Here is a 26,563-nt window from a genome sequence, read left to right on the forward strand (position 1 = left end):
ACAAACATCTTTACAGTGAAACACTTTTGTGTAACTGGTTGTTTTTTTTTCATCCATACAGCTTCCAGTGCAATGGCACTGCGCCTCCCCTAGGGGGCGCGCCCCACACTTTGGGAACCACTGGTCTAGTTCATGTTTCTCTGTAACTTTGCAAACGGCAGCTCAGATTTTGCAGCTTGGAGGTGAACTTGGTCCAGGTTGACCTCCAGGCCTTCAGAGGAAACTGGACCCGGATGTTTGTGGTTCTGGTTCTCTGAGCTTCAGTTTATTTGCTTTATTTGATTTCCAGCCAGGATCACAGTTTTCATCTGCTGTTCGTCTCCCAGCCGGTTCATAATCAGCTTCAGGTTTTTATCTGCTGACCTCTGACCTCACCTGACCTTCAACTCAGCTGATTGGGAATCTGAGGCGAAGCGATTAGAGGAGCGGAGAGCCTACTGGTTATTCCTACTGGTTATTCCTACTGGTTATTCCTACTGGTTATTCCTACTGGTTATTCCTACTGGTTATTCTTACTGGTTATTCCTACTGGTTATTCCTGCTTTGCTCCGGAGCAACACGGCCAGAAGGAAAACCATCAGGTTTCTGCTGCAGACCGAGGAGCATCCAACCAGCCATCCAACCAACCAACCAGCCATCCAACCAACCATCCAACAGCATCCATCCATCCAGTGTGATCAAAGCAGCCATCAAACTGATTCAAACGAAGTTACACATTTTACTGTTTAAAAATGTTTTTATTTCCTGTCATTTAAAATGACCTCTGACCTCAGTTTGAATTATTTATGCTTCAGTTAGGCACTGAGACGCCCCCCACTGAGTGGCGCTGGGGTGAAGAGCCCTATGGTCCTGCTCCTCTTCATCCCACAGTGTTTTAACCAGAACCAGAACCCAGAGCTGGGTCCGAACCGGCAGCTCTTTTCTCATGAGTCATCCTCAAACGGACCGACGTATGACGTCAGAGTTAGGGTATTGACATGTGAGTCGTCAGAGGTGATCAGATCAGCTGGGGGAGCGGCTCCGTGTCTTTAAGGGTGAGTGGGCGGGTCAGCCTCCTCTTCCTCCTCCCTGGGTGTGTGTGTAGGAGGAGGAGGGAGGTGTGTGTGTGTGGATGTTTGGACCCGGCTGCCGGCCTCCCTCCGCGGCTCCTCTCCTCTCGGTGTGTATATAAAGCTCAGCGGGATGCCAGCGCCCTGAGCTCCGGGATGAAGATGCTGCTGCTCGGTCTGCTGCTGCTGCTGCTCCCGGCCGGAGCCGAGCTGTCCGGGTCAGCCGCTCCGCTCCGGGGCCCGGCCCACGCCTCTCCCTCCGCCCCGCCGCGGCTCCTCCTCCCGCAGCCCGCACCGGAGCTCGGGGCTCCCGACGTCGCCTCGGCCCGATCCGCGGAGCCGGCCGGAGGAGCCGGCGGCGGCGGGCCGGAGGAGCCGGCGGCGGCGGAGCATCCTCACCACGGCGGCGGGTACCGGGTGGTCCAATGGGAGTGGAGCTACGTCCAGACGCCCTACGTCATCGCCATATGGCTGCTGGTGGCCAGCGTGGCCAAGATCCGTAAGTCCGCCGCCGTGCGTGTGCGTGAGAGGTGTCAGACTGGACCGGAACTGGTTTTACTGGAAGTTTGAATCACAGGGGGCACAATCACATCGCGAGGGGCCCGGGGCCAAAAAGATGGGGGCACCTGCCCCCCCCTCCCGGTTATTATTGGATCATTTATTTATTTATTTATTAGATGATCAGAAAAAGTTCTGATGAAGAAGAACCAGAACCTTTAACTGGATCAGAAATCTCAAGATGCAGACAGTTGGACATCAACAAAAACTTTAAGAATTAAAAGTTTACTCAACTATAATGACAACCATGATTTTAAAGTTTCGTTGCTGAGGTGTGAAGGACAAACTGGTCCCACAATGTTCACTGATTTCTCTGATTCTAAGAGTTATTTCAGATTAATGACTAAAAAAGGCGATTAAATGAGCTAAATTCCAATAAATGTTTTAAACGTGCTGTTTTTAAATAAATCATTTAAATTATAACTAATTATTAAGTTGATTTCTGCTCACCTGGTTGGTCAACCAGGTTAAAAAGAAACAAAGATCCTTTAATTTGACTGAAATATGAATAATCTGGTTAAATTCTCTCTTGGTTTCTGGCGTTTAAATTTCTGCCTGTCGGTTAATGAGTTGATATTTATTGATAATAGATTTTATTGCTTAATATTTAATCTGCTTCAGAACCGGTTTTACAGTGCAGACGACCGGTTTTCCTGTGTGACTTTAGCTCAGATTTTCTGCAGGAGGGCAGGTGGAGCTGTTGATGCTTCATCACCATCATCATCATCATCAGGTGGAGCAGCAACAGGTGGTTGGCAGGAAGTTTGCTTTTCTTTATGACCGTCAGACCGAAGGCTCCTCCTCTCTCCTCCCACCTGGAGAAACTTCAGCTTCAACGTGAAGGTTAGCAGCAGAGGAAGAGGAGGGAGAGGAAGAGCTAAGCAGGCAGACATAAATCTTGTTGATGCAGATTCAAACTAAGAAAACTGAGCTGTGCAGAATTTTTCTGATGATTCTGTAAAAAAACAATGAGCTGAAAGAACAAAAACAGCTTCAGCTGCAGGAAGAGTCACACACACACACACACACACACACACCTGGAGTGGCTGCCAGCTGAGCTCCTGGTGGATCTGAAGGAGGAAGGAAACATCAAAGTGTTTCTGTTTCCTCCAGGATTCCCAGTCGCTCTGTGAACTGGGAACTCTGGTCTGCTCTGCTGTCGTCACCATCTGGGTAATCTGATTACTGACGCAGCGCCTTCATCCTCCTCTGCTTCCTGTAATCCATCATGACTGCATGTGACCCGAGCAGCGAAGCCGCCATGTTGACGTGAGTTTATTGATCAGCAGGAAGTGATGCAGGAAGTGATGCAGGAAGTCATCACACCTGGTTTTAAGGCCTGGCCGGCTTCATGTTTCTGACTCAAAAGAGCAGCTAACCTGGTAACCAGCAGCTAACCTTCATGGTGCAGACTGAGCTTCTGAGCAAAACGATGAGTTGATGGTTTTTCTGCAGATCCAGTAACTTTCACAATAACAACTCATTTTGCAAAACATTTTTCTGTTTTTATTTCTGCAATTCTCAATCATTGAATCACTATTTTATTGGATTTATGTGTCAATAATCATAATTCATTGATTCCATCAGGATTCCTGTAGTTTCAGCTTCATCAGAGCTTCAAGCTGCAGAACCGAACGTGAGATTAAATCAGAGCAGAACTCACTCCAGAGATTTAACGTGTTTTTCAGTCCAGACCTTCAAAACCCTTCAGGTTGTTAGAAATAAACTAGAAAAATCCAGAAGAGACAAAATATTTCTGAGTTTCTGTTTCAAACTTCATAATAATCCCAGGTCCAACATGTTTGACTGTAACCGTGAAAACCTTCTGATCTGCTGCCTGTTAGCAGGTTAGCATTCGGTGCTTTGGTCAACCCTCATGAGTCAAAGGTCAAAGTTCAGTATCTGAAAGTGAAGCAGGTTAGATGATCCAATCCAGTCCCACAGAGGACTGACGTCCCTGCAGGACGTCCGTCTCTGTCGTCTCCAACATCAAACCCTGAGAGGAAATGAGAGGCCATGAGCTTCATGTGGGTTTTATGTGCAGCACAGAGGGACAGCAGGACGGAGGGAGAGACGGGACGGACAGAGGGACAGCAGGACGGAGGGAGAGACCGACAGAGGGACAGCAGGACGGAGGGAGAGATGGACAGAGGGACAGCAGGACGGAGGGAGAGACCGACAGAGGGACAGCAGGACGGAGGGAGAGATGGACAGAGGGACAGCAGGACGGAGGGAGAGATGGACAGAGGGATAGCAGGACGGAGGGAGAGATGGACAGAGGGATAGCAGGACGGAGGGAGAGATGGACAGAGGGACAGCAGGACGGAGGGAGAGACGGGACGGACAGAGGGACAACAGGACGGAGGGAGAGACCGACAGAGGGACAGCAGGACGGAGGGAGAGATGGACAGAGGGACAGCAGGACAGAGGGAGAGATGGACAGAGGGATAGCAGGACGGAGGGAGAGATGGACAGAGGGACAGCAGGACGGAGGGAGAGATGGACAGAGGGATAGCAGGACGGAGGGAGAGATGGACAGAGGGATAGCAGGACGGAGGGAGAGATGGACAGAGGGATAGCAGGCTGCAGTCCGCTGAGACTCCCCCGCAGCAGACGGACGGTGAGGACAGAAACACTGAAGACATTCAGCGGCTCCACAGGAATCCAACAATCTTCTGCCTTAAATCACAGTCTGCAGATCCATCCGCCTCCTAAAGTAGTCCCAGAAAATCCGCCCTGCCCTGGACCCACGGAGCGTCTGGAGGACGACAGAGGACAGAGGATGGGACTCTAACAGGAAGCAGAACACAACGCTCCGCGCCGCTAAACAAGAAAACTTCCCAGAATTCCAGAGGAAAAGCAGCAGCACTTGTTGCAGCGACTGGGACTAGTTTCAGCGGAAGGATACAGGCTGGGAAGCTGCAGATCTGACTTCCTGCGTTTTTTTCTTTTACATTAATTTCACTAAAAACGATTATTTATAAAAACTCTGACCAAAGTGGAAATGAGACATTTCTGCATTGGTGCATCGTGTTCATGGCCCCAGCCTGCAAATGAGGCCCCAATAAACCGAGATACTCGCTCTGAGCCGATTCCTCATCAGCATCGTCTGGTTTTAATAACTTTATATTTTAATACTGCTGAAAATCAGCTGAGCCTGCAGACGAACCTCCTGGCGCCATGTTGGGACCCTAACAGGAAGTGTCGCTCGTTCGGAAGCCATCTGATTGGCTGGCAGGTGTTAGCTTAGCGCTACACTGCCCCCTATGGGTCGGCATGTTTAAACAACGCTCGGGGCAGATCGGCTCATGTGGATGAAAACTTCTGAAGCGAACAGAGAGAAACAGGATAGGAGACATCGGCTTATGACGACCGGCTACTTGACACCTGAGGGTCATGCTCTGACCTCTGACCTCTGATGCAACATCTGAGATAATGTCCTCATTGGTTGGAGATAACCTTTGACCCTTCCTAGGTTGACAGTAGCTGCTGCTGTGATTCAGCCTGGCGTTTTGTTTCATCTCACCTGTTGGCTGCAGACCAGGTGACCCTCCGGCAGTAACCCGTTCTCCTGCCTCCCTGCAGTGTTCCACCTGTCGCAGCGCTTCACCACCGTGGTTCCGGAGAGCTGCATGCTGATCCTGCTGGGTCTGGTTCTGGGCGGCGTGGTTCTCATCGCCAGTAAGAAGCAGCTGTACCAGCTGGACCCCGCCCTCTTCTTCCTCTTCCTGCTGCCCACCATCGTCGGCGACGCCGGATACTTCATGCCCGCGCGCCTCTTCTTCGACAACCTGGGCTCCATCCTGACATATGCCGTGGTGGGGACGCTGTGGAACGCCTTCTGCACCGGATTCTGCCTCTATGCCGCCAAGCTGCTGGGGGTTATAGGTCAGTGATGGGGTCAGAGGTGAGACCGTGCTGCTGACGCCTCAGCAGAGATTGGAGCTAGACAGATATCCAGCCAGTCCAGAGGTTTCCAGAAGACAGGAAACTGTCTAATTGTCAGTCCCTTTAAATAGTGACCCGTCCCTTTAACTAAACCCGTCCCTTTAAAAAGTGACTGTCCCTTCAAACAGTGACTGTCCCTTTAACTAGAGACCCGTCCCTTTAAACAGTGACCCGTCCCTTTAACTAGAGACCTGTCCCTTTAAACAGTGACCCGTCCCTTTAACTAGAGACCCGTCCCTTTAACAAGTGACTGTCCATTTAAATAGTTACTGTCCCTTTAACTAGAGACCCGTCCCTTTAACTAGTGACTGTCCCTTTAAATAGAGACCCGTTCCTTTAAACAGTGACCCGTCCCTTTAACTAGTGACTGTCCCTTTAAATAGACACCCGTTCCTTTAAACAGTGACCCGTCCCTTTAACTAGTCACTGTCCCTTTAAATAGACACCCGTTCCTTTAAACAGTGACCCGTCCCTTTAACTAATCACTGTCCCTTTAAATAGTGACCCGTCCCTTTAACTAAACCCGTCCCTTTAAAAAGTGACTGTCCCTTCAAACAGTGACTGTCCCTTTAACAAGTGACTGTCCCTTCAAACAGTGACTGTCCCTTTAAATAGTGACCCGTCCCTTTAACTAGTGACTGTCCCTTCAAACAGTGACTGTCCCTTTAGATAGTGACCCGTCCCTTTAACTAGTGACTGTCCCTTTAAATAGTGACTGTCCCTTTAAACAGCGACTGTCCCTTTAACTAGAGACCGTCCCTTTAACTAGTGACTGTCCCTTTAAATAGTGACTGTCCCTTTAAATAGTGAACCATCCCTTTAACTAGAGACCCATCCCTTTAAATAGTGACCCGTCCCTTTAACTAGTGACTGTCCCTTTAAACAGTGAACCATCCCTTTAAGTAGTGACTGTCCCTTTAAACAGTGACCCGTCCCTTTAAACAGTGACCTGTCCCTTTAACTAGTCACTGCAGCAGGAGGTCATGATCCTAGAGTGACCCCCCCTCAGTGACCTGATGCCTGCTGTGATGTCACCATATGTGGACCAATCAGCTGCGGCGGTGTGTCTCTCCAGACGAGCGCGTTCAGGCCGACCTGATGGACTTCCTGCTGTTCGGCGCTCTGATCTCCGCCGTCGACCCGGTGGCGGTTCTAGCCGTGTTCGAGGAGGTCCATGTCAACGAGATGCTCTTCATCATCGTGTTCGGAGAGTCGCTGCTGAATGACGCCGTCACCGTGGTGAGGCACACAAACGCCCACACACACACATGCTGAGATTTCCATTGTCTGCATGTGAAATCATATCAATAGATTATTGAATCAGTCCTGTAATAATTCAGTAATCTGTCGATCGATTAGAGACTCTAAACCGCATACATGAAACCAAAACCAGAGGCGATTTCTGATATGTTCAACCACCCAGAGCGGCATCTTGTGGGTGCAGCAGGAGCCCCTCCCCTCAATCCCAACCTGAAGCACCCCCCATCTGGACCCCACTCAGCTCCTTCAGACTAGCCAGCAGCAATTAGCAATCAGCTGCTGAGGTCATTATAGGAGCTGCTGCTCACAGCAATGCTGGTAGAAACATTAAAGTGTTAATAGAGGAGCCATGTTGGATGTCTTCTTGGAGGCGGAGCTTCAGGAAGAGCAGGAGCTTCTTAAAGAGACAGAGGCCCAATTTCAAGGAGTTAAATCAGGAAGTAAGATTTATTTTAAGTCATATTTTATAAATAGTGTTTTATAGCAGCTCAATGTGAGATAGTAACAGGTTATGTTATGAAATGGAACTATGTGCCTGGAAATCACATGATACCGGCCCCTTAAATGTATTTTTAATATTTTATAATAAAAAACGCTTCACTTTTATATATTCACTTTTTTTATATTCACTTTTTAATATTATGCTCACTTTTTATCACTGATAAAAAGTGAGCATAATATTCCCATTTTTATTCCAATTAATCATCAGAATAATTGATGCTCTGCATGACAGGATGGAAACAGCAATGCTGCAGCACTTGCTGCAGCAGCGTCAGCTGCGCCTCTTGCTGCAGACGCTCTCAGCTTCTTAACATGAAGCAGCGTCTGATCATTGATGCCAATGTCCCTCCACCTGCAGCGCAGATCTAGAGCAGTTAGACCTGGCTCAGCAGGATCTGACGCTGTGGATGAACCAGCACAAATCTCACCTGCCAGATGTGATGCTGCGTTTCCATGGTAACAGATAAGCCTGTGAAGGCCTGCCGCAGCGGGCGGCGCGGCGTGAAACTGAACTTTGCTCCTCTGCTGCGGCTCCAGGAGGAGGACACGTGTCGTCCAGACGCGGCAGCTGGACGGACGCCGCGGCCCGGCGCTGGAAGCCGGGAGCAGATTAACGGCGCCGGCTAATCCTCCGCAGCACTCAGATTATTAGCTAATCCCAATCAGATGGAAAAACCCAAGCAGAGCTGGGAGAACTGAAGCTGTGACCTCTGACCCCACTGGGGGAGCGCTCACCTCTACCACACCTTCAGAGGTTCAGAGGTGTCCAACATGAGGCGTGGGGGCCGTCTGCGGCCCTCTGAATGGTCTCATTTGGACCCAGTTTGTTTTAGTAACGATGCAGATGCAAAATTTAAAGATGAACTTTCCCCAAATTAATAAACGGAAGTAATATTATTTTATTGACCATGTTTCTCTTCTAATTTTGCGGTAAATGGACACAGGAAGCACTGACGCGTCCCAGAAACAAAATAAATGTTCAATAAATAAATAAAGCCTCCAAAATATGAAAATTATGCCTAACTTTTACTGAAGCCGTAATAAAAGAGCAACAGTTTATAGATTCTTCTTCCACTTCTTTCTTCATTTCGTAATAACTCTGTGTGGATTCTGCAGCAGATGGAAACTTTTTTGCCATTTTTAGGCTCAGATTTTCATGACTAGTTTATGTCGTAAATATCTTTGCTTTGATTCTTTTATGTTTAAGATCTTCTTTTTAAAAAAAAAAAAAAAAATTTGTTGGCTCTAGTGGCCTTTATTTGATAGTTAATTGACAGGAAAGTGGGGAATGAGAAGGGAAAGACATGCGGCAAAGGTCGCCAGGCCGGGAATCGAACCTGCGACGGTTGAGGACTAAGGCCTCCATATATGGGTTGTGCTTAACCCCTGCACCACCACAGCACACCCCAAGATATTCTTTAATCTCCATGGCAACCATTCAGCTGGGTGGATCTAGACCCACCTTCGAGGCGCAGCTCCTCCCCCACTCAGCTCCTTCAGACTAGCCAGCAGCAATTAGCAACCAGCTGCTGAGCTCATTATAGGAGCTGCTGCTCAGATCAACGCTGGTAAGAACATTAAAGGGTTAATAGAGGAGCCATGTTAGGATGACTTCCTGGAGGCGGAGCTTCAGGAAGAGCAGCAGCTTCTTGAAGAGATAGAGGCCCAATTTCAAGACGTTAAATCAGGAAGTAAGATTTATTTTAATCATATTTGATATTTTTATAACAACTGAGGGAAACATAGTTACTGGTTGTTTTACAAAATGAAACTATGTGGCTGAGAAACACAATACCGTCCCTTTAACATTTAGCTTCCTAATTTATTTTTGTGCTGAGAAAAATTTCACAATAACATTATTGTATAATTTTTTTTGTGTGTGTTTTGAATGGAGAGAAAAGGCTCATTTTTGTCCTCAGTGGTAAATGTTTTCCCTCTGGTCTGGATGCTCTTGTGGTCCAGCTCCTGGAGAACCTGGTCTGGTTCTGGTGACCCGGTCTCTGACGTGTCTCTCTCCGTGTCTCCTGCAGGTCCTCTATAAGGTCTACATCTCCTTCGTGGAGGTCGGCCCGCAGAACGTCCAGATGGCCGACTACTTCAAAGGAGTGGGTGAGTCTTCAGGTGGAAATCTCGACAGTCTCTACTGACCTCTGACCTCTGCTGACCTCCACAGCCTCCTTCCTCATCGTCAGCGTTGGGGGGACTCTGGTGGGTCTGGTCTTTGCCGTCATCCTCGGCTTCATCACCCGCTTCACCAAGAAGGTCCGCATCATCGAGCCGCTCTTCGTCTTCCTGCTGGTCTACCTGGCCTACCTGACCGCCGAGCTCTTCTCGCTGTCCGCCATCTTGTCGTGAGTCCCACCTCTCGATTCGAACCGCCTCAGCCCGCAGTCGTGTCACCGCCATGTCTTCCTCCGCAGGATGACCTTCTGCGGCATCGGGGCCAACAAGTACGTAGAGGCCAACATCTCGCAGAAGTCCCGGACCACGGTGAAGTACACGATGAAGACGCTGGCCAGCATCGCTGAGACCATCATCTTCATCTTCCTGGGTATCTCTGCAGTGGACAAGTCCAAGTGGGCCTGGGACACGGGGCTGGTGTCTTGCACCCTGGTCTTCATCCTGCTCTTCAGGGCTGTGGGTCAGTTCCTCTGGTTCTGGTTCAGGTTCTAACTCTGACATTATTCATATTAACCATCCACAGAAGGCGCAGATCAGCGCCATATACTGGCCAACATGGGTACAGCAGCCATTAAAGGGCCGGTATCATGTGATTTTCAGGCACATAGATCCATTTTATAACATAATCAGTTACTGTCTCACCTTCAGCTGTTATAAAAACACTATATATGAAATATGACTTAAAAGAAGTTTAGCTTCCTGATTTAGCAGCTTGAAATTGGGTCTCTGTCTCTTTAAGAAGCTCCTGCTCTTCCTGAAGCTCCGCCTCCAGGAAGTCATTCCAACATGGCTCCTCTATTAACCCTCTAAAGTTTTACCAGCGTTGATCTGAGTAGCAGCTCCAATACGAGCTCAGCAGCTGTTTGCTAATTGCTGCTGGCTAGTCTGAAGGAGCTGAGTGGGGGAGGAGCTGCGCCTCGAAGGTGGGGCTAGATCCACCCAGGCGTTTAGCAGCTGAATGGTTGCCATGGAGATTGAAGGATTTCTCAAACATGAAAGAATCAAAGCAACACAGCAGGAAAAACATTAGAGATCAGAAAGGTTTATTTTACATAAAACTGGCCCTTTACAAACATCAACTCAACTAATTAATAATACAAATTTTATTTAAATTATTTATCTTTAATTGATGCTCAGAAATGATCTCATAATTTAATATTTTAAAAAATGAGCCAGATCTCACAGTTTTAATTAATCCAGCTATATTAATTCTACATAATCAAAAACAAACCACACTAATTCCTAAAGATTTATTAAAGTAAAAGCAAAACATAATAAACAAAATAATCTCACTAAACATTTTCGCCTCTCAGTTCTGAGGATTTTAATCTAAATAAATCTGAAGTAGGAACCTTTTGTGTCTCCCCAGAGCAGCAGCAGGAAGCATTTAACTGACGGAGCCAGGAAAAGAACCAGGAGCAGTAAACTACCACTATATAAGAATGTTTTTTATCTTAGTGAGATAAATAAGACATTTCATTAAAACCAGAATATGTTCTTGTTTAAACCAGCAGACAGTTAAACAGCAACATGTTTGAGTCGAGTCTGAGCAGCGTTCACTCAGCAGGCCACACAAATCCAACTTTTTCATGGCAGACTGAACAATTCCTGTCAAGAAAAAAAATCTGCTCTGAGCCTCTTCCATAAAAACTTGATAAATGCGACAACGCGTACAATTCAGACGGAAACGCATCCAGCAGGCGGTCAGGTTTGGTTCTGACGTTATCGGAGAAAAGAGTCTTGTTGCTTTTGCATTTGTCTCTGGTGCAGCTAGCTTCTACGGGATGAGGCATGCTTAGGGCCTGATCAGCCAATCAGAAGCAGACTCAGGCTGCAGCCAACTAATAGGAGAAAAGGAATCTCTAATTTGGAGAGAAACTCCTGGAAGGAGCTGATTCTAGATCAGTGGTGATCAAAACATCCCAGACTTTAAAGCAGGGGTGTCAAACTCCAGTCCTCAAGGGCCGCTGTCCTGCAACTTTTAGATGTGCCTCTGCTGCACCACACCTGAATAGAATAATTAGGTCATTAGCAAGGCTCTGGAGAACTTATCCGCACAAGGAGGAGGTAATTAAGCCATTTCATTCCAGTGTTTTGTACCTGTGGCACATCTAAAAACTGCAGGACACCGGCCCTTGAGGGCTGGAGTTTGACACCTGTGCTTTAAAGGAACCTTACTGAAAGTCAAACAACATATAGAACCTCCGAAGAGTCCGGTCCGGTCCGGTCCGGTCCGGTTGGGTCCGGTCCAGTCAGTTCCAACCTCTGTGACATGACGGTTCTCCTGTCTCTGGGCCTCAGGTGTGATCGGCCAGACCTGGGTTCTGAACCGGTTCCGGCTCGTCCCGCTGGATAAGATCGACCAGGTGGTGATGTCGTACGGCGGCCTGCGAGGGGCGGTGGCGTTCGCGCTGGTGGTGCTGCTGGACGCAGAGCAAGTCAAAGCCAAGGATTACTTTGTTGCCACAACGATCGTGGTTGTTTTCTTCACCGTCATGTTCCAGGTAGGAGCGGCTTGAACCGGACCGGTCCTGGTTCTCACCGGGGTCCTGAGTGAGGAACCGCTGTTTCTGGTTCTGATTCCGGCTCTGGTTCTGGTTCTGGTCCAGGGTCTGACCATCAAGCCTCTGGTGAAGTGGCTGAAGGTTCCTCGCTCCACCAACAGGAAGCCCACCATCAACGAGGAGATCCACGAGCGGGTGATGATGATGATGATGGATGATGATGATGACAACTCTTCTTCTGCTCATCATCAATGTGACGAGTGTGTGTGTGTGTGTGTGTCTGTCCAGGCCTTTGACCACATCCTGACTGCGGTGGAGGACATCGCAGGACTCCAGGGTTATCACCACTGGAGAGACAAGTGAGTCCTACCAACATGTCCGCCATCACCAGCGCTGTTTCCCAGCATGCTTCACTGCCCTGCCCCCTCCAGGTGGGAGCAGTTCGATAAGAACTACCTGAGCAAGCTGCTGCTCAGGAAGTCGGTGTACAGGAAGAGCGAGCTCTGGGAGGCGTACCAGAAGATCAACATCCGGGACGCCATCAGCGTCATCGACCAGGTAGGAGGACCGGGTCGGGTCCAAACGGGTTCTGGAAAGAGACAGACTGGAGGGACTGCAGGCTCCAGGTTCTGGTTCTGGTTTTTTGGGCAGTCCGGTCTCACAGGCTGCTAGGACCTGGGTTCTGGTTCTGATTCTGGCTCTGATCCACAATCCATGGTTGAGATTGGAGCCGTAGATCCAGAACTTTTCCACCTCAGTCTGGAGGAAATGTTGTTCAATCAATCAATCAATCAAATTTTATTTGTATAGCACAATTCAGCAGCAAGACATTTCAAAGTGCTTTACATCATAACAAACACAGAAACACAAAGCAACATAGAATCAATAATCAAAACACAGCATTAAATCAAGTTCCATCAATAAATTTGTAATTGATTACATTTCATATACAATCCTAAACAGGTGGGTTTTTAGTTGAGATTTAAAAGAAGTCAGTGTTTCAGCTGTTTTACAGTTTTCTGGAAGTTTGTTCCAAATTTGTGGTGCATAGATGCTGAAAGCTGCTTCTCCTCGTTTGGTTCTGGTTCTGGGGATGCAGAGCAGAACCAGAACCAGAACCTGAGAGGTCTGGAAGGTTGATACAACAACAGCAGATCTTTAATGTATTGTGGTGCTAAGCCGTTCAGTGATTTATAAACTAACAACAGTATTTTAAAGTCTATTCTTTGAGCTACAGGGAGCCAGTGGAGGGACTTTAGAACTGGTGTTATGTGCTCTATCTTCCTGGTTTTAGTCAGAACGCCAGCAGCAGCATTCTGGATCAGCTGCAGCTGTTTGATTGATTTGTTGGACAGACCTGTGAAGACGCTGTTGCAATAATCAATACGACTGAAGATAAACGCATGGATGAGTTTCTCTAGATCTTGCTGAGACATTAGTCCTTTAATCCTGGAAATGTTCTTCAGGTGATAGAAGGCCGACTTTGTAACTGTCTTTATGTGGCTCTGGAGGTTCAGGTCAGAGTCCATCACTACTCCCAGGTTTCGGGCTGATCGCTGGTTTTCAGTTGTAATAACTGAAGCTGTGCATTGACTCTAGATCTATAACTCTAGATTTATACCTCTAGATCTATACCTCTAGATCTATGACTCTAGATCTATAACTCTAGATCGTTCCTCGTTCCGAAACATAAGGATCGTTCCTTATGTTTCGACTAGGAGCCTCAGGTCGTCCAATCTGAACTTGCTGATGGTTCCTCGGACCCATTTTAAGACTCGAGGAGACAGATCTTTTAAAGCTGTGGCGCCTCGCCTTTGGAATGAGCTACCTTGTACCATTCGATCTTTGGATTGTATAGACACTTTTAGGAAACAACTTAAGACCCACTTTTTTAAACTTGCTTTTTAGCTTAATACTGTGTTTTATTGTTTTGTATGTTGCTTTTAATTTATTTTATTTTTTACACTTTGTGCAGCACTTTGTGACCCTGGTCTGTGAAAAGCGCTATAGGAATAAAGTTTACTTACTTACTTACTTACTTACTTACTCTTTAGGTCCAAAAATAATAACTTCAGTTTTGTTTCTGTTCAGCTGGAGAAAATTTTGGCACATCCACACATTTATCTGTTCTAAGCATCTGTTCAGTGATTGGATGGGGTCAAAGGTCACCTGGTGACATCGTAATGTAGAGCTGTGTGTCATCTGCATAGTTATGGTAGCTAATATTATTTCCTGTTATAACCTGAGCTAGTGGGAGCATATAAATATTGAATAAGAGGCGTCCTAGGATTGAACCTTGGGGTAACCCACATGTGACCTTTGACCTCTTTGATGAAAAGTTTTCAATTGAAACAAAGAAATCCCTGTTCTTTATGTAGGATTCAAACCAGTTAAGCACAGGACCGGAGAGTCCGACCCAACTCTCCAGTCGATTCAGTAATATGTCATGGTCAACACTGAGGTCCAACAGAACCAGCACTGTGGTTCTCCCACAGTCTGTATTTATATGGATGTCATTGAACACTTTTACAAGGGCGGTCTCTGTGCTGTGGTGAGCACGAAAACCAGACTGGAAGGAGTCAAAGCGGTTGGTTATCGTTAGGAAGCTAGTTAATTGTTTACACACAGCTTTTTCAATAACTTTGCTGATGAATGGGAGGTTGGAGATCGTTCTGATCCATTCCTGGTTTTATGGGTCACCAGAACCAGCTCCAGTTTTCTCACCAAGCAGAACTTCACCCAGTTCTGGTTCTGGTTCTATCTGGTACCGGATGGCAGACCCATTGAGGTGACCCAGAACCAGAACCGGAGTCGGCAGGCGGCAGAGTTGAGGATTAAATTTCATCTCTGGGGAAACCGAGGAAGCATGTTGACCTTCAGGCGGGTCCAGTAAACCCAGCAGAACCAGAACCAGGTCAGGCTTTAATTTGGACCGGGCTTTATTTATGGAGCAGAAACTCAGCAGGAACCAGAACCAGGTCAGGCTTTAATTTGGACCGGGCTTTATTTATGGAGCAGAAACTCAGCAGGAGGCAAAATAATGTAGGCAGCAAAGATTTCTGCAACCTGAGCGAAACAGTTTACTGCAATGCTATTCTATTATGTTCTGTTCTATGTTATGTTCTATTTTTATTTGATTGTTTTGTATTAATTTTTTATCTATTTTATTTTTGTTTCATTCTTTTTCTGTCTGATCTATTTTATTCTATTTCTTTTCTTTTCCCCTCTGTTCTTTCCTATTTGTTTTATTCTTTTATTTTTTCTATTTTGTTTTATTTTATTATTTTTTTCTTCATCTTTATTCTGTTTTCTCTATTATTGCATTTTCTTTTATGCTTTTCTATTCTATTTTATTTTATTCATTTTTAATCTTTTCCATTCTGTCTCTTTGCATCAAACTCCCTGATGCTTCAGTGCAGCAATGCTCTGCTGTCTGTAAACTTTTTTCTTCCACCTAACTTTCCTTCTTTCTGGGTCTGGGTTTCTGGACCCAGAGTTTGGTTCTGAGTGAACTGCTCCGGCAGAACCTGTGCTGGTTCTACTGGTCGTGTTGCTCCTCCTGGCTGAACCACCAGGGGGCGCTGCAGGCTGACTGTTGAGGACAGACGGCCTGTTCTGAGTCCGTCAGGTTCACTGAAGTCCAGCTGCGAACCTCTGACCTCTGACCTCTGTGTGCAGGGTGGGAACGTCCTGACCTCGGCCAGGCTGTCACTACCCTCCATGGCCAGCAGAGCCTCGTTCCCTGAAGTCACCAACGTCACCAACTACCTGTGAGTCACATGACCTCTGATGACCTCTGATGGGGCTGCTCAGCAGGAAACATCTTGTTTTCCCACATTCTTCCTGTTTAAATCAACTTCATGGAAGAATTAGAACAAAAACAAACTTTTCACTTTAGATCCATCAACAGATCCAAAGAAGAAGAAATAAAACATTGGATTTTATCTTCAGCTCTAAACCGAGTCCTGCTGACCTGTGGTTGACGTGTTGCAGGCGGGAGAACGGCAGCGGCGTGTGTCTGGACCTCCAGGTGATCGACAACATTCCCGGGTCGAAGGTGGAGGAGGACATGGAGACGCATCACGTCCTGGCCGGGAACCTGTACAAGCCCAGGAGACGGGTAAAGAGAAGGAGCGCCTGGAGCAACGGTCCGCCATGGAGCTGCTGATGACACACGGTGTGTGTGTGTGTGTGTTTTCCAGTACCAGTCCCACTACAGCCGACACTTCATGCCGCTGGGGGAGCAGGAGCGGCAGGACCGCGAGGTTTTCCAGAGGAACATGAGGAGCCGCATGGAGACCTTCAAGTCCACCAGACACAAACGGCACAAGAAGGAGCGCAGCCTGAAGAAGGTTCACACACGTACACATACACACACCCGAACAGAACCAGTCAGAGGTCCGGTTCTGCCAGAACTGCATATGAGATCTCGAACTTGTTTCAATATCAGGACCGATGCAGATATTGATATCAGCTCTTGTTGGCATTTGACCTTTCCTCCTTCTGCTGACAGCACCGAGGATCTGACACGAAGGACGAGGGAGGAGACAAACCCAGACGCAACGTCAGCTGGCAAGACAAAGGTACCGAGACGACCAGCCGGGTTTGAGTTGGGTTGATGTTGTTTGGTTGACGTTGGGTTGATATCGGGTTGGGTTCAGGTTGACGTTGGGTTGAGTTGATGTTGGAGTTGATGATCTTCTGCTTGGCCCTCGCCAGCATCTCAGCAACTGGTGTGACGTTGCCGCCGCTCTGTCTCAGATCCGGTGGCCGTTCCTGTGGAACCGGAGGAGGATAAAGCTGATCACTCCGATCAGGAGAAGGAGGAAGATGTCGGCATCACCTTCGTTGCTCGGAAGGCGGAGACGCCCAGACAACGACCCAAATCAGGTAAAGCAGAGACGCTCTGATTGGACCAGACCGCCTGTAAATGGTGATCCAATGAATGGCAAATTTATTCTGATGTAACATTTCCAACAAAGTGCTTGACAAGTGAAATGCTAAAGTAAAATACAGGACAAGCTGCAGTCAGATATAAATGTTAAAAAGGCAAAGCCATCCAGAGCAGATCAAATAGTTGGGTCAACATGAAAGTTTACAAAAGCTGATGACTAAAACTGAAGAAAACGGAATGAAAATCATTTGTTACCATGGTTACGAAGATGAGTTACCATGGTGACAGACCAGCTGGTGTTTGCATCTCTTCATGGAAATGAAGGTTTCCATGAAACTGCTTCATCGCCATGGAAACATCATGGGGATGTTTTCCTTCTGAAGGAGGGCATAATGCTGCCATCACCTAATCGTTTTCCCTCTAACGCTTTACTTTCATTAACTAGAGAGTCCTCTGTGTTCTGAGAACCATCTGGTTCTGGTTCTGCTTCTGGCTCTGGTTCTGGTTCTGCTTCTGCTTCTGGCTCTGGTTCTGCTGGAGGTTTCTTCCTGTTAAAAGGGAGATTTTCCTCTCCACTGTCGCCCCCTGCTGGTCAGAAGCAGTGATGCTGCGGGTCAGAATGCTCTGCTGGGTTTCCTTAGAAACGTTTTAGACTAATTTAAATATTTCACTGAACTTAGATCAATTGGAATGATTGATTGATTGTAAATTATTTATTTTGTGAATTGAATGAAGCTGAACTGAAGACGAAGCTGCCCGTTTCCATGGTGATGGTAGGTTGGTGTAGGGGCTGCAGTCTTTCTGCATGATGGCTGATTAGATTCTGTCCTTCAGTCCCAGCAGCTCTGGACGTTTGCCAGAGCCCGCCACCCCTGCCCCCGTCGCCGCCCGGTGAGGACAGCCATCTGCCCTGGAAGGGCGGCGTGGGGTCGCCCCCGCCCTGCGTGTCGGTGGAGGCCACCAAGATTATCCCGGTGGACCTGCAGCAGGCCTGGAACCAGAGCATCTCCTCGCTGGAGAGCGTCTCGTCACCTCCGGCGCCCGCCGAGCCTGTCCACCCCCGCGTCAGCGCCCTCTCCAGGCTGGGAGGGTCCCGCCCCGCCTCCTACACAGGCCCTGTCGGGGCGGCGCCCGCCCAGGCCCCGCCCCCAGCCGCCTTCTGTTTCCCTGAGAGGAAGAAAAAGAAGCCGGTGGAGGAGGAGGAGGAAGAGGAGGAGCCTGGCGCTTCGCAAGAAATGCAGCCGCTGATGTCGGCCCTGAAGCCGCCCGGGGTGCCGCAGGCTCCGCCCCCGCCGCAGGCCCCGCCAGGCCCAGGCAGGAGGAGGAACCCTTGTGTGTACCTGAGGAGTCTGGTGACCTCGCCCCCCGGTGGTGGCACCGGGCCACACAGTCACCGCCCCACACAGCTCTGAACACGGCCACCAGAGGGCGATCTGTCTGCTAGCTCGGCCAATAGGAAACCAGCACAATCACATGACCAGAGAGCACCACCAGCTGAAGATAACCTTCTGTCCTCATCTTCATCACCATCAGCGTCCTTCGTCCTTCCACCAAACTTTCCAGCCAAGCTCCTGCTAGTTGGAAGCTTGGAAGGATCTTTGCTCCATCACAGCAGATCAATATGATTCAATAACTGCTGATGTTATTGAATCAGTTACACTGAAAATGTCTTCGATGTCTCTGTAACTCCCTCAGTTGAAATGAAAATCCATCCTTCGTTTCATAACTCTTTTGGTTTATTGTTACTTCATACAGCAGGGGGCGCTGCAGAGCCCGTTTCCTGCCTTTCCCCTTTAATTCTGTCTGAGCTGCTTATTTAAAACCCAAACATGTATTTTATACAGGCCTTGTTTTTCTTAATGCCGCTGCCTTATTCTATGTGCTTTATTCCTGCAGCTGCTGCGGAAACCCGGTCCGGTCCAAACAGGACCAGCGGTTCCGCCAGAACAAATCATGAGTGATCTGTTCCTGCAGCAGCTCGGCCCAGTCAGCAGGAAAACGACTTTTATTTATAATAAAGGTCGTTGACATGTTTCTGCTTTAACGTGCTGCTAAACCTCAGAGATGCCTGAAATTAATCCTGAGTTATTCCTCTGAAAATGGACAAATAAAGAGAAATTAAATTGAGATGAAAATATTTTTGTTCATATTTTATTATAAATCTTGATCATTTTTCTGATTTGCCTTGATGAATCCTGATAATGTGGAATTATCGTTTTTTTTATCTGAAAGTGAGCGAAGGATTTATTTAAACTAGAAAATTTCGGAAGAAATTTAGCCGGGGCCTGCCAAGGCGTGCCCGTCGGTTTGGGCCCGGCGTTGTCACGCTACAAATTAGCATCGATGCTAAAGAACGCTGCAACGTAATCAATAGCATGTGGAGAATCACAAGAACGTTAAGTAAGGTGGACGTGCACCATTCAGTAAGATTTAAAATTTTCTCAAGGCTTTTATTTTGGAAGTTTTGTTAAACTTCATTTGAAAGGGCCAAACTAATCCCATGCGTAATTGTCATTGGGTTAAAATAGTTATATAATGCTCAAAACACAAGTAGTTGATGTAAAAATATTAAAGGCTTTTATTTTGAAATGTTTGTTAAGCTTCATGTCAAAGCGCCAAACTAATCCCATGTTTATCAGTGCTTTGGATAAAAAATTCACATAATGCCCAAAAGAGCAAATACCTGATGTAAAATTGTCAAGGCTTTTAATTTGAAATTTTCAGTATGCTTCATTTCAAAGGGCCAAACTAATACCATGTGTAACAGTGCTTTGGATGAAAAAGTCAAATAAAGCCAAAAAGAGCAATTACATGATGTAAAAATATTCAAGGCTTTTATTTTGAAATTTTCATTAAGCTTAATTTTTATTGCCCCAATAAACCCATGTCTAATAGTCATTGGGTAAATCAGTTATATAATGCTCAAAACACAAGTAGTTGATTTAAAAATATTAAAGGCTTTTATTTTGAAATTTTTGTTAAGCTTCATTTCAAAGGGCCAAACTAATCCCATGAATAACAGTCATTGGGTTAAATCAGTTATATAATGCTGAAAACGCAAGTAGTTGATGTAGAAATATTAAAGGCTTTTATTTTGGAATTTTTGTTAAACTTCATTTCAAAGGGCCAACCTAATCCCATGAATAACAGTCATTGTATAAAATCAGTTATATAATGCTCAAAACAGCAATAATCTCATGTAAAAATTCTCAAGGCTTTTATTTTGAAATTTTCAGTATGCTTCATTTCAAAGTTCCAAACTAATACCATGTGTAACAGTGCTTTGGATGAAAAAGTCAAAGAAAGCCAAAAAGAGCAATTACGTCATGTAAAAATAATCAAGGCTTTTATTTTGGAATTTTTGTTATATTCAAGGCTTTTATTTTGAAATTATTATTATGCTTAATTTTAAAGTTCCAAACTAATCCCATGTGTAACAGTTACTGAGTTAAATCAGTTATATACAGCCCATAGCAGCAAGTAGTTGTAAAGGCCAGTTCAGTCCTGATCTGTTTCAACTGAGGATAGATAGAACTACAGCGATGCGTATTTGTAGTCCTAATCAGCAGCCAATAGCCTCTTGAGTTCCGTTGCTATGTTAAATAAGTTTCACACCAAGGTGTGAACTGTTAGTGAAAGAGCCTGAGACAGCCTAGAAAATCCTGTCGCATGACTTTGCTCTGAAGCACCGTGACAGAAAACCGTACGGTCTAGATAAATTTCGAAAACATTTTACCGGAGCAGACAGGCGTATCAATGTCAGGACCGATTTTGATACCAATCGTGCGATATTTGTGGGCGTGATGGCGATTTCAAAAATGATTTGGGTTGAAAAAGTTGTCTTGATTTCTCACTCTAATCAGTGAGAGACGCACTCTAATTTTAGGAAAAATGAGAAACTTTGGGTTGCTTAGAGACAAATTGTGGACAAACCGTAATTGGTATCGACGAGCCGTCTTCACTTTCGAAGAGATCACAGACGTATCTACAAAATGAAATTTGAATGGCATTTCTACGTGAATTCGTGACGACACAGGGAATCCTCAAAAATAGAGTATTTCTAGGATTTTTCCCATTGACTTATAATGGGGTTTTTTTCATAGTTTTTTGCGAATTATGTCGCCATGTTAACCCCGAATCCCACCAAAAGTAATAGCTCCAATGGCGTGAATTTTCTGCACGTTTTGATACCTCATTTGTAGGTGTGCACGCAGCGGTATGAGCCGCATTAACGGTTACGGATGAAAAATAAAGAATTGGGAGAATAGCAATAGGTTCCTGCCATTGCTTTGCATGGCAGGCCCCAATTAAGAGATCCGTGTTTCAGGGAAGAGGAGCAACAAACTGGATCGGAAGCACCAGCTTTCTGACCAACAGAACCATAAGCGCACCACATCGGCGCCCGGATCCGATATCTGATGTTGTTCTCCATATTGCTGCCGTTTGTGTTGAAGGAAAATAGATAGGTTTAGGACAGATCTTCCTGTTCTGGTTAAAGGGGCAGCTAGTTTGCTTTTATTCTCGTAACTGCTTCATGTACAAGATTAATTCCCTGAACAAACCTCTGAAAATAACTGAAACTAACAACAAAATAAAACCAATTGAATAATAATTCTGTAAAGTTAAAATCTCTGATGTTTCATGACAAATACAGAGATTAAAGCAAGTGGTGGCGTCTGTTAGCACTGAGGCCAGTGAGGTAATGCCGCACAGTGACCACAGGGGGCACTGTGGTTCGCCTTAGAAGCAGCCGTTCCAGCTGAAGGATAACTACCGGAAACTGGTTAGCATCGGTCGCTGAAAGGATAACAAATAACCCCTACAGCTCAAATTTACCGGATTATTTTACCCAGACTACTCTCTACCGCCGGTGAGTTCTTGTTTTAAATTAGCATGTAGCAGATTAACTGGTTAGTTAACCAGGCTGCTGGTTAGTTACGGATAATTAGCGTATTGGCTTGTTCTTGGCGGTTACTGACTGGTTAGCGGGGCATCCGAAGCGTTTCTAGAAACTTCTCTGAAGTCCAACACCACGGTAATAATCCCGGTTAAAATGTAAATTGAATACAAAATCAAACAGAGAAGGAAAAAAACAATAATTAAGTATCTAAATGAATAGCGGGAACATCTCACAGTTTATAGAGAGCCCTGTAATAACCCTGTTTGCTGGACCAACCAATAAATGTGAACCGTAATTTTCCCCAAAATGGCCGTAAAGGTGCAAACACCTGCTGTTACAATCATCAAACCAGTCCCGCCCACAGGTGGGTAATAACTAGTTACATTTACTCTGTTACCTTTACTTTAGGAGTAGTTTTACATCACCGTACTTTACTTTTACTTCAGTTCTAGTATAATGAAGCATCGCTGCAGTAACATTTCTGGATCCTTTGTAGACTGCGAGTAACTTCACCGAATAAAAATCAAACACATTTTAACCAAAAAGTCAGGAGAGTTTCTTAGTTATATTTTATATTCTGCCTGATGACATCACTTTTAAATATTAAGTCAAATGTTGTCAGCTACTTAATAAAAATACTATTATTATTTTTTGAATAATTTTTTTGAACTATTGTTTTTTACTCGAGTAAATGTTGAAGTAATGCCACTACTTTTAGTCCTCAGGGTGTTTGAGGAGGATACTAAACCCCAAATCAAGATAACTGTATGAACCAGTCCCTACGGGTTCTGTCTTTATGTTTTTGTGCTAATTGTGGGGCGGAGTTTTGCTTTCACGGTGTTAGCTACACTTTCATGTATGACTGTTTACAACATGGTGCTTCTGCATATTGAATAGGTGACCACAAGAGGGCAGAATACAGTGGAGCTGATGGAGATTAACTCTAAGATTTTTTTTAGGATGAGATTTTTTTAGTGGGAGTTAGGTGCTTCTGATGATGAGAATAAACTCAGTCAGACGTGACTGTAAGTTTATTAAAACACAGTGATGCATTCCAACGGCACTCCTCCCAGTGACAGGAAGTGACTCGTTCCTTCAGCATCCTGTTTCCCCCCTCCTCTCTGACTCAGTAATAATTATATCCTGCGGCTGCTGTAGTAACCCTGCCTGCTGTGGTGCAGCGTGTTGTCAGCGCTGCCCATGCTGCGGCTTCATGAAGGTTAATGAAGGTCTCGGTTACTTCCTGAGGCTCTGCTGATGTTTGCTCTGCTGTTCCTCTCTGTTCTCTGTCAGATCAGTATTTAAGGCTCAGCTGTGAGTGCTGTGATCCTCCAGCAGGTGGCAGTCTCTGGCTCGCCCACAGTATGATGAGTGTTAAACCATCCAATCAGTCCTCAGAGCGGATCAGGTGGAAATCAGCTGTGTGATAACTCCAGGTTATAGTCTGGACCAGGTGGTTTGGTGTGGCAACATGTTGCTTCTAAGCTTCAGGATGGATTCATGTTATTAACTGAGTAACTGTCAAACTGAAGCAGCTGTCGGTTCTCCTGGTCGGGACCTACTTCCCTCACTAACCACATTTCCATCCAGTTGCCATGCAAATTTTAAGCCAACTTTTGAAATACTGCCAAAAAGAAAACATGAATTATGCATGTTTCCATTTCCTGGTTTTAGCGAATCAACCAGTCAGATGTTGATGCTGCAGTACGCAGAAGGCACAGCGTTATGGATAAATGCCTCTGTGCCCTTTCTCTGTCTCTTATCTGCTTTTATAACCACAACATATCAGACATAACACATAAACAGCCCCTGATTTATGTGCTGCTTATGTGTTAAACACCTTAGAGACGGAGCAGAACGAGGAGATAAAAGCAGAACTCGCGCTGCAACCTTTGCTTCACTTGGTGTCGCCCCTAAAAGGAGCTGAATGTCTCTGTATCTGCTCCATCTGTATCACTTGTAGCATTTGATCATTTGCAGCTTTAAAGGGATCCAGGATTATTTAACATGTTGGTGTAAATGTGTAGCAATTTTTCTATTACCTAAAAAAATGCTGTTTTTGATACGCCAGAACTCATAATTACTTCAAAAATGCACATCTTTTGTTGTATTTGTCACCCATGGAGGTCGCCATTTTTTCACCGATGGGTTGATGACGTCATCAGGTCCAATCTGTACTGGAGTCTACAGAGTAAACACAGGAAGGCTAACTTTACCCCAGTAGTTGTTGATCATATTGCGTTTGACTGGTGTCATTTTAGATAACGCCACACTGTGTTACTATTGGCTGTGATAAAAAAATAAAAATCTGAGGCGAATCTGGATAATTTCCCACATGAAAGAAAGGAGAGCGCAGTGCGAGAGCCGGAGTGGAACAACAACGAAGGACCTGATCTGGACCCTGGACATTTCTCCACAGCACTTTGAGCCATTTATACCAGCAGAACCAAGTGAAGGCTCTAACAGGTGATCATTACCTTAAAAACTAATGCCGTGCCGAGACGGGCAGAGCTGAACGCTCTTTGAGATGCTATCAGAAGCTACATTACAGACCAAAAGTTTGGACACAACTGTGTGTCCAAACTTTTGGTCTGTACTGTATACTGCCTGGGTACTGACGTCACCAATCCGACCGGACCCATGGAGGTTCGGGTCGGTGGTAAAGTTTGGTGTCGCTGTTACACAGCATCTCAAACCGGACAGAGCGCTACAGATGCTGGGAGAAACGTCAAAGGCAAGCAGCGCTAACGGAGCTATTACTGCCGGAAATGCTAACAGAGCTACTACTGGGAATGCTAACAGAGCTATATCACCGGTACTGAATGTGAAACCACCACCAGTAACAGCTGTTGCCGAGCCGGACTTAAAAACGTTACTCATCACTGTTGTAGCTGGAGGAGCCTACTGCTACTGCTCCCTACTGGTCCCAGCTGGTTCTACTGGTTCTGTTATGTACCCAGAACGCATTGCAGCGTGAACAAGATGGCGACATTCCTGTGACAATATTTTATTAAAATTTATAAAAACTAAATAACATCTAGGCCTGTCACGATAGCAAATTTTGCTGAGCGATTAATTGTCTCAAAAATTATTGCGATAAACGATAATATTGTTTGAAGACCTTTTAACACTGATTTAATGGAAATGATGTAATAATGCATGCGATTTCTTGCCAAAGATAGATACACTTTATTTTCAAAAGAACATTTAACGCTGAAACTGATAAATAAAACAACCAAAAACAAAAATAAAATGGATTCTCAGTCTCCATTAACAAAAAACTCACTTGGAAAAAAACACGAAACAACATAAAGTAAAAGTGGAAATAAATACTGCATTCAACCAAAAGACTGCAGATTATGAAGTCTGTATATTATGTTGCCCTTCATTAATAATTAGATTTAAATAGAGAAGATGGGCACATCGACTACCTGATGCAATAGTTCACACTACATGATTTTTTGCTCCTATTTTTCCAATTAAGACAATCTTAAAACGTTGGTCTTTCTAAGATTGTGTGGTGTGTTACGGTAGATCGTCTTGCTGCTCCGATCCAAATCAGGGGTTTTCCCCGACTGGGATCTTAACGCAGCCTGTTGAATGTGACAGGCAGCCAATCAGAAAGCAAGGATTCTCCTCTGAGGGGAAATTACGGAGGGGAATCCCAAACAGCTGAAACGGTGCAACCCGAAGTCCAGCGGACATTGGAGATGATATGTGGAAACAACATTAATGTTTATTCAACATGCAAAGAATATAGAAATGACAAGAGGAGGAGTTGGAGCTAAATTGCTACCGCAGTTGATAAACCCGGTAACTTTTCAGCTGTTCTTCGTTAACATGACATAAATAGGTTCTAATGATTTTCATTCAGTCAGGACTTTACGCTGACACTAGCCACATGCATTGCAGGTAGATTGTAGTAAAGCATTGATTAATGCCTGGTTTTAAAATTAGTTCACTGAACTTGTAGCCATTATTTTGTGCCCATTGTTGGACACCAAACGGCCGGACCGAACCCGATCGAACCGTTATACCTAGGATTTCTGTCGGCTAATGTTTGGGTCTGTCAGGTTTTGAAAATGAGCCGACAATCGGCTGGCAGCTCTAAGATCGTGTCGTGTGCGCTGGGCTTTACACTAAGGAAATGAGGAAGGGAGGAGTCAGTGGAGAGCACCGGAGTTGAGCCTTTTTTTCATTCAGTCTCATTAGCTGAAAGAGAAAAAGGTCGGAAGAGACAATAGTGCCGATAATTAAAATGACGTCGATAGCTTTAATTTATCGTACGATTAATTGATTTATCGTTTATCGCGACAGGCCTAATAACATCTAAGATAAATATTTCCCAAACAAGGTCTAGTGTTATTACTAATCGTGGATCTCTTTAATGGCTCAGGGTTTGGTTCCTCTGGTAAGGCACAGTCCCACCAGTAGAGGGCAGCGTTTGCTTCGTTAGGATATGAAACTCATCTGTTTCCTGCTGAGCTTTAGTACAACAACTGTTTCAGAAAACCACCTCAGGCAAGCACAAGAACTTTTTATCATGAAATTGAGGAATTTATGTCAAATTTCCCCGTTTCCATCAACCATTTCTACGTGATGCTTCAAAATGTGAATAAACATGTTGCTGGAATGCAGCTAATGACATGTGGGAACACGTCCTGCTCAGCAGACCATCTGGGGCCGTTCCTGCAGGCTGAGTCTGTGAGGCGGACCAGAGCAGGAATGGAGACGACGAGACCAGAGGCGCTCCAATCCCCAAACTGCT

The 26,563-nt window shown here is 45.6% G+C and overlaps 1 protein-coding gene across 3 annotated transcripts; it reads left to right on the forward strand.

The window, feature by feature from the left end:
* Positions 1-36: 36 nt before the first annotated feature.
* On the forward strand, positions 37-19,032 carry LOC116719048 (sodium/hydrogen exchanger 5-like). 3 transcript variants are annotated; one of them, XM_032561398.1, is made up of 16 exons: positions 37-1,548; positions 5,193-5,495; positions 6,631-6,794; positions 9,347-9,425; positions 9,490-9,667; positions 9,737-9,957; positions 11,799-12,001; positions 12,107-12,196; positions 12,290-12,360; positions 12,433-12,559; positions 15,680-15,771; positions 15,995-16,121; positions 16,204-16,353; positions 16,515-16,584; positions 16,763-16,891; positions 17,730-19,032. In XM_032561398.1, the coding sequence occupies exons 1-16, from the start codon at positions 1,206-1,208 to the stop codon at positions 18,305-18,307; spliced, it is 2,925 nt and encodes a 974-aa protein (XP_032417289.1). In that variant the 5' UTR covers positions 37-1,205; the 3' UTR covers positions 18,308-19,032. The 3 variants fall into 3 exon arrangements, with proteins under 3 accessions (XP_032417289.1, XP_032417292.1, XP_032417291.1); XM_032561400.1 differs by lacking the exon at positions 37-1,548 and adding an exon at positions 4,197-4,845; XM_032561401.1 differs by lacking the exon at positions 17,730-19,032 and having other exon boundaries at positions 38-1,548; positions 16,721-16,828.
* The last annotated feature ends 7,531 nt before the right edge of the window (positions 19,033-26,563 follow it).

The sequence above is a fragment of the Xiphophorus hellerii genome, chromosome 4 (assembly GCF_003331165.1).
Source record: "Xiphophorus hellerii strain 12219 chromosome 4, Xiphophorus_hellerii-4.1, whole genome shotgun sequence".
Taxonomy (NCBI): Eukaryota; Metazoa; Chordata; class Actinopteri; order Cyprinodontiformes; family Poeciliidae; genus Xiphophorus; species Xiphophorus hellerii.